At 38.9% G+C, this 12,663-nt stretch overlaps 1 protein-coding gene across 9 annotated transcripts in view; it reads left to right on the plus strand.

The window, feature by feature from the left end:
* The window catches only part of LARP1B (La ribonucleoprotein 1B), a 146,906-nt gene that overhangs the window by 128,463 nt on the left and 5,780 nt on the right, over nucleotides 1-12,663 (plus strand). For all 9 annotated transcript variants that reach the window (XM_055111823.2, XM_057302155.2, XM_063603897.1 and 6 more), the window contains 2 exons: nucleotides 8,410-8,570; nucleotides 9,492-9,636. In XM_055111823.2, the coding sequence (XP_054967798.1) occupies nucleotides 8,410-8,570; nucleotides 9,492-9,636 (306 nt within the window). The remainder of the gene's footprint in view (nucleotides 1-8,409; nucleotides 8,571-9,491; nucleotides 9,637-12,663) is intronic.

Raw genomic sequence — 12,663 nt, forward strand, 5'->3', positions numbered from 1 at the left:
TTGAGCTCACTGATTGTTTCTTGCAATGTGAGAGCCTGTAATCCATTTTTCAGAAAACATATTTCTGAGTTCCAGGATTTTTTTTTTAATTTCAATCTCTTTGTGTTACATTTCTCTGATAAATTTAATTGCTTCTCTGTGTTATCTTGGATTTTGCTGAGTGTCTGTAGAACTGTTATTTTGTTCTTGATCTGAGACCTCACACATTGCTTTTCTTCTCCCTGACTCCTTGCTTTGTGCATTTGGGGATGTCATAGTTCCGTGTTTGCTGTTGTTTCTCGTGGATGTACATTTGTGGCTTTGCTTTAAAGGATTTATTATTTATTCCAGTCTTTGCTGTCTTGCTTGTTTTGTCTTTCTAAGGTATGTTTTCTTAGAGATTCTTTGCAGTAGCGTGTGAGTCTCCTTAATACTATTGTATATCAGTGCCTCCTTTTGGGCACTAGATGGCACCTTAAGCCCAAGTTTGCCTTGGCTCTCACAAACATTGGAGCACTGCCTGTCAGATGGTGGGGGTGGCAAAGGGGATTACCCCAACTGTGTGGTAAGGCTGGCAAATGGTTTGTACCCAGAAAACTCATGGATCATACCTCCTACAGTGTGGTCCTGCTGAACAGCCACTCTGATATGGCATCTCTTTTGGCTGAAATAAAGAGGAGAATTTCAGGGCTAGGGTTTCTGTTCCTGCTTCCCCTCTTTTTCTGCCTTCATGATTTTTTTTTCTCCCTGCTAGCCCTCATGATATTATACTTCTTATGAGTTGAGGCAGGAACAGTTTTCCTGCAAGGGAACCCAAGATGGTGGGAAAGCTGGTTGTCCTCCTCCATCTAACTTTTTCCAATGAAGAAGCTGAGTCTGGGAGGAATTTTTCATGCACAGGGCCTGGCAGATTGCGGAAAAGGCGTCATGCAAAGAGAAGGCTATTTCTCTTACTGTTTGCTTGGAGTTTTTCAATTCTCTGTGGCTCACGGGTAGTATCAGCCTCAGATTTGAGTTCTGGGATATTGCTGATGATAAGCTTTGTGCTAGATATTTGTTTTTGGCTTTCTGTGGGAGAGTGAAGCCAGATTGCTTCTACTCTGCCATTTTGGTGACATCATTGTCTCAATAAAGTATTTTTAAATTAAGGTATGTACTTTTTTTAAGTCATAATGCTATTGCACACTTGGTAGAGTACAGTATAATGTAAATATAACTTTTATATTTACTGGGAAGCCAAAATATTCATGTGACTTGCTTTTTTGCAATATGTGCTGTTTTGTGGTGGTCTAGAATTGAACCAGCAATATCTCTGAGATATGCCCGTATAATTCAGCTGTTCCTTGAATCATGATGTGGTTACATCCTGATGAACCCTTTGTAGCTTGAAAATATCTTAAGTTGAAAATGCATTTAATACACCTAACCTACTGAACATCATGGCTCAGCCTAGCTTACCTTAAATGTGCTCAGAACACTTATATTAACCTATAGTTGGGCAAAATCTAATACAAAGCCTATTTTGTAATAAAATGTTGAATATCTTATGTAATTTATTGAATGCTTTGCTGAAACTGAAGAACAGAATGGTTGTATGGTACTTGAACTATGGTTTTTACTGAATGCATATTGCTTTTGTACCATCATAAACCTGAAAAACCGTAAGTGAAACCATCTTTTAAGTTGAGGACCAGCTTTATACATTTTAACATACCACAGTCTACTTTCAAATAATCTTATCCCACTTCATGTGTAGTATAAGCACCTCACAACATTAAACTTTCATTATTTCTCCCCACTTCTCTGTTTGTTTCTTTGTTTTTTTTTTTTAATTAGAGACAGAGTCTCGATCTTTCACCCAGGATAGAGTGCAGTGGCAAAATCTCAGGTTACTGCAGTCTCAAACTCCTGAACTTAAGCAGTCCTCCCACCTTAACCTCAAGTATCTGGGACTACAGGTGTGCACCACAATAGCTGGCTAATTTTTAAAAAAATTTTTGTTGCGACAAGATCTTGCTATGTAATTCAGGCTGGTCTTGAACTCCTGGGCTCAAGCAATTCTCCTGCCTTAGCCTCCCAAGGTGTTGGGATTACCGTTATGAGTCACCACACCCAGTCCCCCATTCTTTGTGCTATACTTTGTTATTATTTTTCTTTAGGCAGTTATGTGTACATGTATATACACATACATATATGTGCACGTGTGTACACACATACACACATATAGTTTGAGTAGATAGTTTAGCACATTAAATCCTTCATATATATCTATTAAAAACTTTCTAAATGCCATTGAGAATCTGGGAGATTTCTTTAGTAGGTTCGTAATAGATATTTGCCTGTTATTAATACACCCACACACAAACACATACACACATCTATAAAGTATCCTGCTCTGGTTCTCTGATGGTTTCAGATTTATGGCTTTTTAAATTGTTAGAATAATTTTTGACTCATCATAAATTTTTTTGTCCTGTTTTCTTTTTTTCCTTCTTCTGGGTTTCAAATTACATATATGTTAGATCATTTGATAATACCCATAGCTGTTGGATGCTCTGATCTGCTTTTTCTCCTACTCCTTTTTTATTTTATTTTTTTATTTTTATTTTTATTTTTGAGACAGAGTTTCGCTCTCGTTGCCCAGGCTGGAGTGCAATGGAGTGATCTTGGCTCACTGCAACCCCTGCCTCCTGGGTTCAAACGATTCTCCTGCCTCAGCCTCCTGAGTAGCTGGGATTACAGGTGCAAGCCACCACGCCCAGCTAATTTTTTGTATTTTTAGTAGAGACAAGGTTTCACCATGTTGGTAAGTTAGTCGCGAATTCCTGACCTCAGGAGATCCGCCTGCCTTGGCCTTCCAAAGTGCTGGGATTACAGGCGTGAGCCACTGCGCTTGGCCTCTTACTCCTTTTAAATTGTATTTCACTTTGTATAATTTTGATTGATTTATATTCAGGTTTCCTGATTCTTTCCTTAGCTGTTCTAGTGTGCTAATAAGTCCATCAAAGAAGTATTCATTTCTGATATTGTGTTGTGTATATTTTGCATTACTGTTTGACTATTTATTTATTGAGACGGAGTTTCACTCATGTCGCCCAGGCTGGAGTGCAATGGCACGATCTCAGCTCACTGCAACCTCCACCTCCTGGGTTCAAGCGATTCTTCTGCCTCAGCCTCCTAAGTAGCTGGGATTACAGGTGCCCGCTACCACACCCGGCTAATTTTTGTATTTTAATAGAGACAGGGTTTCACCGTGTTGGCCAGGCTAGCCTTGGACTCCTGTTGTCAGGTGATCTGCCCACCTCGGCCTCTGAAAATGCTGGGATTACAAGTGTGAATCACCGCGCCCGGCCCCATTTGACTTTTTAAAAATAGTTTTCTTGGCCGGTCGCAGTGGCTCACGCCTGTAATCCCAACACTTTGGGAGGCCGAGGCGGGCGGATCACGAGGTCAGGAGATTGAGACCATCCTGGCTAACACGGTGAAACCCCGTCTCTGCTAAAAATACACAAAAATTAGCCGGGCGTGGTGGTGGGCGCCTGTAGTCCCAGCTACTCGGGAGGCTGAGGCAGGAGAATGGCGTGAACCCAGGAGGCGGAGCTTGCAGTGAGCCAAGATCTCGCCACTGCACTCCAGCCTGGGCGACAGAGCAAGACTCTGTCTCAAAAAAAAAAAAAAGTGTTCTTGGCTGGATGTGGTGGCGCTCACCGGTAATCCCAACTACTCAGGAGGCTGAGGCAGGAGAATCGCTTGAACCTAGGAGGCGGAAATTGCAGTGAGCTGGGATGGGGCCACTGCACTCCAACCTGGGCAACTGAGTGAGACTCCATCGCAAAAAAATAAAGTTTTCTTTTTTTCTGCTGAAATTCTCGATCTCTTCATGAATGTTCATCTTTTACATTAGAGTCTTCAACATATTAATCATGGTTATTTTAAAGTTCATTTGTGATTATGCTAGTACTGAGTTATCTGTAAGTCTGGTTCTATTCATTGTCTCCTGAATTTTATTTTTTCTTTTTGTGTGTCTTATACATTTTGATTGAATTCTAGATTATTACTTCTAGACTTTTTTTTGTTGTTGAAATCTTGCCAAATCCCAGTCTGAATAAATCCAGCTTTCTATTATATTTGCTCCTAGTCTACTGAATGTTGCTAAAGTAAGTCCTAGGCTTATTGATAGTAACATAGATTCATGTGCTGTAATTATAGTTAGAGCTTCGATGTTATCTACATTTCTTTTACTAATCTAAGTATTCGATATTAATTTTATCTTCGTTCTTTCCTTTTGATTGAGGAATTCTTTATCTCTCATTGTTCCATCTTTTGAAAACTGTTTTCAAACTTCTATTTGTTAGTCCTCATTTTGATCTACCTCTTTGCTTCCTTCTGGCTCCCTGTGATAAGTATGCCAGTAAGGTATATTTATTCATTGTGGAGAATTTATTTAATGATAGCTACCACTTTTATATGCTTTCAATAAATGTTCCAGGCACTGTGCTCAGCATTTTACATGCATTGTTTCTCTATGTCTTCTTTAGACAATAAGTTCTTTAATGTAAAGAACTTCTCAGTACCTGTCATACTTTGCAGTCAATAAATAAATACATGAATGAAACTACCGATTCCATATAGAGACAGGGAAGTTTATAGCTGTAAATGCCTACATTTAAAAAAGCAAAAAGATCTGAAATCGGCAACCTAGCTTTATACTTTAAGGAACTAGAAAAAGAAGAGCAAACTAAACCCAAAATAATAGAGAAAATCAAGGAAACTAAAAGTTGATTCTTTGAAGAGATCAACAAAATTGACGAAACTTTAGCTAGACTGACAAAGAAAGAGAGAAGATGCAAATAACTAGAATCAGAAAAACAAACAAACAAATGGGATATTACTACTGGTTGACCTTACAGAGATAAAAGGGATATGAGAATACTGTGGGCTGGGCGTGGTGGCTCATGCCTGTAATCCCAGCACTTTGTGAGGCCGAGGCAGGTGGATCACAAGGTCAGGAGTTCGAGACCAGCTTGCCAATATGGTGAAACCCTGTCCCTACTAAAAATACAAAAATTAGCTGGGCGTGGTGGTGGGCGCCTGTAGTCCCAGCTACTCAGGAGGCTGAGGCAGGAAAATCACTTGAGCCCGGGAAGCGGATGTCACAGTGAGCCGAGATCATGTCACTACACTTCAGCCTGGGCAACAGAGTGAGAGTCTGTCAAAAAAAAAAAAAAAAAAAAAAGAAAGAAAGAAAAAGAAAAGGGAAAAAAAAACCCCCAAAAATTAACACCCAGTCTGCACAACATGGTGAGACCACATCTCTACTAAAAATCCAAAAAATTAGCCAGGCATAGTGATACTTGCCTGTAGTCTTAGCTACTTGGGAGGCTGAGGTGGGAGGATTGCCTGAACCCAGGAGGTTGAAGCTGCAGTGAGCCATGACCATGCCACTGCACTCCAGTCTGGGCGACAGAGCAAGACCCTGTCTCAAAAAAATAAAAAGTAAAAACGAATTAACATCAATCCTTCTCAAATTCTTCCAAAAAAATTGAAAATGAAGGAATTTTTGTTTTTTGTTTTTTTTTCGGACACGGAGTCTCACTCTGTCACCCAGGCTGGAGTGCAGTGGTGCAATCTCGGCTCACTGCAACCTCTATCAGCTATACCACTCTTAGTTATATATCAAAAGTATTGAAAACACATATTGTATGCCCATGTTTGTAGCAGTATTATTCATGATAGCCAAAAAGTGGGATTCTCAACAAAAGACTGGATAAGCAAGTATCCAACAACAAATGATTAGATAAACACATACAATGGAATATAAATATTCAGCCACAAAAAGGAATGAAATTTTGATTTATGCTGCTACATGGATGAACTTTGAAAACATTATGCTTAATGAAACAAGGTTGACACAGAAGGATAAATATTATACGATCCCACTTATATGGAGTACCTAGAATAGTCAAATTTATAGACAGAAAGTAGAATAGAGGTTACTAGGGCTATAGGGAGGGGTAGAGGGGTAGTTTTTATTTAACAGGTACAGTTTTTGATGGAGATGATGAAAAAATTTTGAGTCTAGATAGTGGTGATGATTACAGAATATTGTGATTATATTTAATGCCTATTAATTATACACTTATGAATAGTGTTTAAAATGATAAATATTATGTTAGGTATATTTTTACCACACATGTACACACAAAAACTCCTAAAATTCTTTTTTATTTCATTAGAAAAGTCTTTAAGTATTGGTTGTAACTGTCAGGCTCTTAGTGACAAATACAAGATTTCCAAAATTTTCATTTTTGCTTGAAAGCTCAAATTTTATCATTGGAAAAAACAGTTGTTTTCCTTGACATTAAAAACTCATTTTTTTATCAGCTGGGCGCAGTAGCTTACGCCTGTAATCCCAGCACTTTGGGAGGCCAAGGCGGGCAGATCACGAGGTCAAGAGATCGAGACCATCCTGGCCAACATGGTGAAACCCCATCTCTACTAAAAATACACAAATTAGTTGGGTGTGGTGGCAGGCGCCTGTAGTCCCAGCTACTCAGGAGGCTGAGGCAGGAGAATCGCTTGAACCCGGGAGGTGGAGGTTGCAGTGAGCCGAGATGGCGCCACTGCACTCCAGCCTGGCAACAGAGTGACACTCTGTCTCAAAAAAAAGAAAAACAAAGAAAGAAAAAAAAACACCTCATTTTTTTTCATTTTCAAGGAAATAACTGAGAAATAATAAAGTCTGAGTAACCATAGTTTGTTGGTTGTTCTTTTAGTTAAACATGAAAAAAGTTGCTAGTTTGCCTTATAACTTAATCACACAAGTGCTTTGCTTTAAGAAAACGATTATAGCTTTTTTTTTTTTTTTTTTTTTTTTTTTTGAGATGGAGTTTTGCTCATCACCTAGGCTGGAGTGCAATGGCATGATCTCTGCTCACTGCAACCTCCGCTGCCCGGGTTCAGGTGATTTTCCTGCCTCAGCCTCCCGAGTAGCTGGGATTACAGGTACATGCCACCACGTCCAGCTAATTTTTGTATTTTTTATAGAGACAGGGTTTCACCATGTTGGCCAGGCTGGTCTCGAACTCCTGACCTCAGGTGATCCGCCCACCTCGGCCTCCCAAAGTGCTGGGATTACAGGCGTGAGCCCACCACACCCAGCCCCACTGTAGTTTAATATGCTGCAAAAATGCTTTGTGTTTTCTTCTCATTTTTAAAAAATTGTAAAAAAATGTATAACATGAAATTTACCATCTTAACAGTTCTTAAGTGTACAACTCAGCAGTGTTCAGTATATTCACATTGTTGTGAAACAGATCTCCAGAACATTTTCATCTTGCAAAACAAGCTTCCATTTCATGTTTGTCACACACAAAAAGATATGTACTCATGAGTGAGATTTTATAAAGTTAATTTTTTGGCTTTATCAAGGATATTTTTAAGTTGAAACTGGAATTGTTTTATTTTTTCTAATTGCAAGTGCATAACAATGAAGAATGCAGTCACAAGTAAGTAAAGTTTGGTGCCACTGCCTCAATTCACATCAGTTTTACACACCATTGCTTTTGTACCATCAGTAGAAAGGTCAACATAGAGGCAAGGGCCAACAATGTCTTATTATGAAATCAGTTTTGACTTTGTAGACTTTCTAGAAGGTTCTTAGGAACCTTCCAACAGTCCACAGACCACTTTGAGAACCACTGATTTAGATAAATGTTTTAGGAAGATAACTTTGGTGGCAGGATAGAGAAAGGACACTTGGAAAAACAAAGAGACTGGTTAATTCAAGTGAAAGAAGAGGAAGGTCTAAATTTGAGGTTAATTCAAGTGAAAGAAGAGGAAGGTCTAAATTTGAATTTAGGTCTATATTTGAATTTGAGTGCAGATGAGAAGGAAAAGACAGATTTAGGAGATAGATCAAAAGTGGAATTGATTTAGAGAATTGCAGGTTCTGTCTTACTTTTGATGCCTTTAGAAAAAAAGAAAATTGCAGGTATGTCTTTGAGATAATGAAATTATTGCCCATCTTTGTGCCAGATTTTATCCCTAATCTCAATGTATTCAATTTACATCACTAACCTAAATTATTCAAGATAAGTTGAAAGTTTCCACATAATAAAAAACTAATCTAAATGAAATTAATAATGATTTGGAGGAGGAATGAGCTATTCAGTTATCTGCTTCTGCTTAAACTATGTTAGCTTGAGAGTTTATGACCATGCTTTTTATCAGCTTCTGAATTTACATATGTGTATTGAACATCAATAGCACTATATGCAGATCTGTATGTCATTAATTTAGGAGAGTTTTAGGGACTACGGTCTTTTCCACTGCTTAGACCCCCAATAATGAAAAAAATAGTACAAATTGGTTCATATACTTGGTTCTTGATTTTTCATTTTGAAGGCTTTTTTCCCCTTTCTCAAACAGCACTTCAAATGCTTCACCTTCAGAAGGCGCACCACTAGCAGGAAGTTATGGATGTACTCCTCATTCATTCCCAAAGTTCCAGCATCCTTCTCATGAACTTTTGAAGGAAAATGGCTTTACCCAACAAGTGTACCACAAGTATCGTCGAAGATGCCTAAGTGGTAAGATGCTTGTCCTTTATCTATCTATTTAATATATTTAAAATTAAAATATAATTCTAAAAAATTTAAATGTTGTCATTTAATATCAGGTTAAGATATTCTTTTATTGTTAGACTATACATAGTTTTACTTTAAACATGTTTACATATATTCTTTATTCATGTACTTTATAACTTAGACACATTAGGAAATAAAAATTAATACACTCGGCCGAGCATGGTGTCTCATGCCAGTAATCTCAGCACTTTGGGAGGCCGAGGCATGCAGATCACTTGAGGTCAGGAGTATGAGACCAGCCTGGCCAACATAGTGAAACTCCATCTGTACTAAAAATACAAAAGTTAGCTGGGTGTGATGGCAGGCGCCTGTAATCCCAGCTACCCAGGAGATTGAGGCAGGAGAATTGCTGGGACCTGGGAGGCAGAGGTTGCAGTGAGCCAAAATCGTGCCATTGCACTCCAGCCTGGGCAACAGAGTGAGACTCTGTCTCAAAAAAAGAAAAAAAAAATTTAATATACTCTTCTTGTTGCTATTGAGAGATATTTATAATTTAAGCAGTGAGTCAAAAAATGGGTTAGCATTTGTCAGCTGTTTCAGCAGTCCTCAATCTTTTTGGCACCAGGGAACTGTTTCATGGAAGACAATTTTTCCATGGGGGATGGTTTTGGATAAAACTGTTCCACCTCAGATCATCAGGCATTAGATTCTCTTAAGGAGTGTCCAGTCTAGATCCCTCACATGTGCAGTTCACAGTAGGGTACCAGTCTGTGGCCTGGGGGTTGGAGATCCCCACTCTATTTAGAAGAAACCTAAATACACTTTGAGGATTAATATGGTTGAGCTTTCTTCATTTTATATATAACATCTGCTGTCTTGTCTTTAAAAAGTATGTTTAATAAAATAATATTTAACTTTTTTCAGAGAGAAAACGCTTGGGAATTGGTCAGTCCCAAGAAATGAATACCCTCTTTCGTTTCTGGTCCTTTTTCCTCAGAGATCACTTCAATAAAAAAATGTATGAGGAATTTAGACAACTTGCTTGGGAAGATGCAAAAGAAAATTACAGGTCAGATATTTTCTTTTACACTTCGAGGGAGTTTTATTATTTTCTTCTTCTTTTTTTCTTTACCCAGGTAGATCCGATAGAGGGAGTTTTTAGAAAATAATTTTAAAAACTAGTACTGAAGTAGCCTGATTTTGAACCGTGAAAGTAGCACAATATAACTAGAGGGAGAGCTGTATTAGTTTTCTATTTCTGCATTGCAAATTACCCCAAAACTCCATAGGTTAAAACAATAAACATTTGTTAGTTCACAGCTTCAAAGAGTTGAGACTCCAGAAACTGCTTAGCTGGGTGGTTCTGGCTTATGGTTTCTCATGAGCTTGCAGCCAAGATGTTGAAGTGGGCTGTGGTCTCTGAAGACTTGGCCTGGGCTGGAGGATCTTTTTCAAGCTCATTCACATGGCTCTTGGCAGGAGGCTTCAGTTCCTTGCCACACTGACCTTCCCTAGGGCATTTTACAATATGGTTTCACCCTGAATGAGTAGAGCTTCCAAAATGGAAGCCTCAGTATTTTATACAACTTGCACTTGGAAGTGGCATACCATTATTTCTGCCATATTGTATTGTCCATACAGACCAGTCCTGGTACAGTATAGGAGGGTACTACACAAGGTTGTTAATACCAAGAGATGGGATCATTAGGAACCATCTTAGAGGCTGGCAGAAGGGCTGAATGAAATTACAAAACTTTTCTCTCCCATGCTCCCACCATTACAGACTTCCCTTGCATGTACATATACATACCCCAGTTGATATGTGCTTAGAGCCAACCCAGTTCTTAAGATTCTTTGAGAAAAGAAAAAGCAAGGCCTCTCACAATATGTCCTTTGACTCACCTTGTCTAATTTTTTCCCCGCTAGTCCTGTAGTACTCTGGGCAACAGTGATACTGAACTACATATTCTTCAAATGAACCAAGCTCTCTAGCCTCTGGACATCTGTGCATGTTCTTAACTTCGCTTCTACTTCTCTTCGTCCTCCCTGTGCTTTTCTAAATCCTATTCTTTTTGTCCCAGCTCAGACCTTGCTTCCTTCAGAAATGTTCACAGAAAGTCTTGAGAGTGCCTGTAGGGCTGAGTGAGGGCAGACAAAGAGGGTAAGAAGGAACATGGCGTGGACTCATGAAGGCTATTTATTCATGGGGAAAAGGAGAAAGGAACAAGAGATGGAGAGAAGGGAAAAAGATGATTTTTCATTCAATCATATTTACCTAAACTTACCCTTCTTTAAGTTCTGAAAATGGATTCCTCTTGTAAATATCAAATAAGAATATATTGTTTACCAGATATTGTGATCTTTGAGAAGAATACAAGGTGTGCTACAAATACATTTTTCTGATTAAAATCACAAAAATTTCTTTGTGTTGACTTATGTAAAAACAAAGCCCGTTTAATTTTTATCTGTTATCTATATCAGGAACAGCAGATCCATGGCAGGTGTACTTCTATTTCTTTTTCCTCTATTACTGATACCTCTAATCAATCCCAGTTATGTTTTATGTTCTTTCTTACCACACTTTTAAGATTTATACTCTTCCTTATGACTTTAATAGCTACTGCCAGTTTACCAGAGTTGGCATAAAAAGCAAAATTTGCCATTCCTAATCTCATTGTTCTTATTCAAACTGTGGTTTGCTACCTATTCGTCAATTGTAAAATCAATTGAGTGGTTCTAACATGCTTTAAAAAATACAGTAGAAAATACCAGACTGCACTGAGCATAGTAATTCATACATATGAATTTAATTCATACCCATATACATACAAATTTAATAACTGTTTTGCAAAACATATATCTTTTTATGTACACACATATAGAGACGTGCATATTGATTTAGTTATAAGGTAAAATATTTTTCATGGTATTGGACCTAGTCAGAAAAGTTTGAAAGCCATTGTTTTAATTGATCTCAGACTATTTTGCTATTTATGCAATTTCTGTTTGTTCCTTAAGACTTTCTGATAACTTCTCTGATTCCATTTCCACCCAAGTCTAGGTTGGGAGTTCCTCTTCTGTGTTCCTATACACATACCTCTGTGTATGTTTCTAATACCTTTGTAACACAGTTTCCTACCTTTGGTTCTGTTTCTGCAGTATTTACCACTAGACTGTATTAGCTACTTCTTAGGAAGTAGTGGTTAAGCACCTGAAGTCCTTGAAATCAGGACTATGTTTGAGTTGCAGCCATTAATTTACTGTGGCCTTGGCAGATTATAATCCCACCAGGCTTTAGGTTCTTTATAAAAAGTAGGTTAAGCCAGGCATGGTGGCTCACACCTGTAATCCCTGCACTTTGGGAGGCCGAGGCAGGCAGATCACTGAAGCCAGGAGTTCGAGACTAGCCTGGCCAACGTGGCAAAACCCCGTCTCTTCTAAAAATACAAAAATTAGCTTGGCGTGGTGGCCTGTGCTTATAGCTGCTTGGGAGGCTGAAACATGAGAACTGCTTGAGCCTGGGAGGAGGAGGTTGCAGTGAGTCAAGGTTGCGCTACTGCACTTCAGTCTGGGTGACTGAACAAGACTCTGTCTCAACAAAAAAAAGGTTAAATTATGATAGATACTCTCTCATGGGGTTATTGTGAAGATTACACAAAGCATTTAAAGGGCTTAACACATTAACTTATGTATAGTAAGTGCTTGACAAATGATTCCCTCTCTCCCTCCCTCCCTCCCTCTTTTCTTTTCTTTTTCCTCCCTCCCTCCCTTCCTTTCTTTTTTTCTTTGAGACAAAGTCACACTGTTGCCTAGGCTGGAGTGCAGTGTCGCGATCTTGGCTCACTGCAACCTCTGCCTCCTGGGTTCAAGCAATTCTTCTGCCTCAGCCTCGTAAGTAGCTGGCATCACAGGTGCCCACCACCACACCTGGCTAATTTTTGTATTTTTAGTAGAAATGGGGTTTTACCATATTGGCCAGGCTGGTCTTGAACACCTGACCTCAAGTGATCCACCCACCTCGGCCTCCCAAAGTGCTAGGATTACAGGTGTGAGCCACTGTGGCCGGCCAGATGATTATTGTCATTAGGGAATTGTT

The sequence above is a fragment of the Pan paniscus genome, chromosome 3, assembly GCF_029289425.2.
Source record: "Pan paniscus chromosome 3, NHGRI_mPanPan1-v2.0_pri, whole genome shotgun sequence".
Lineage (NCBI taxonomy): Eukaryota > Metazoa > Chordata > Mammalia > Primates > Hominidae > Pan > Pan paniscus.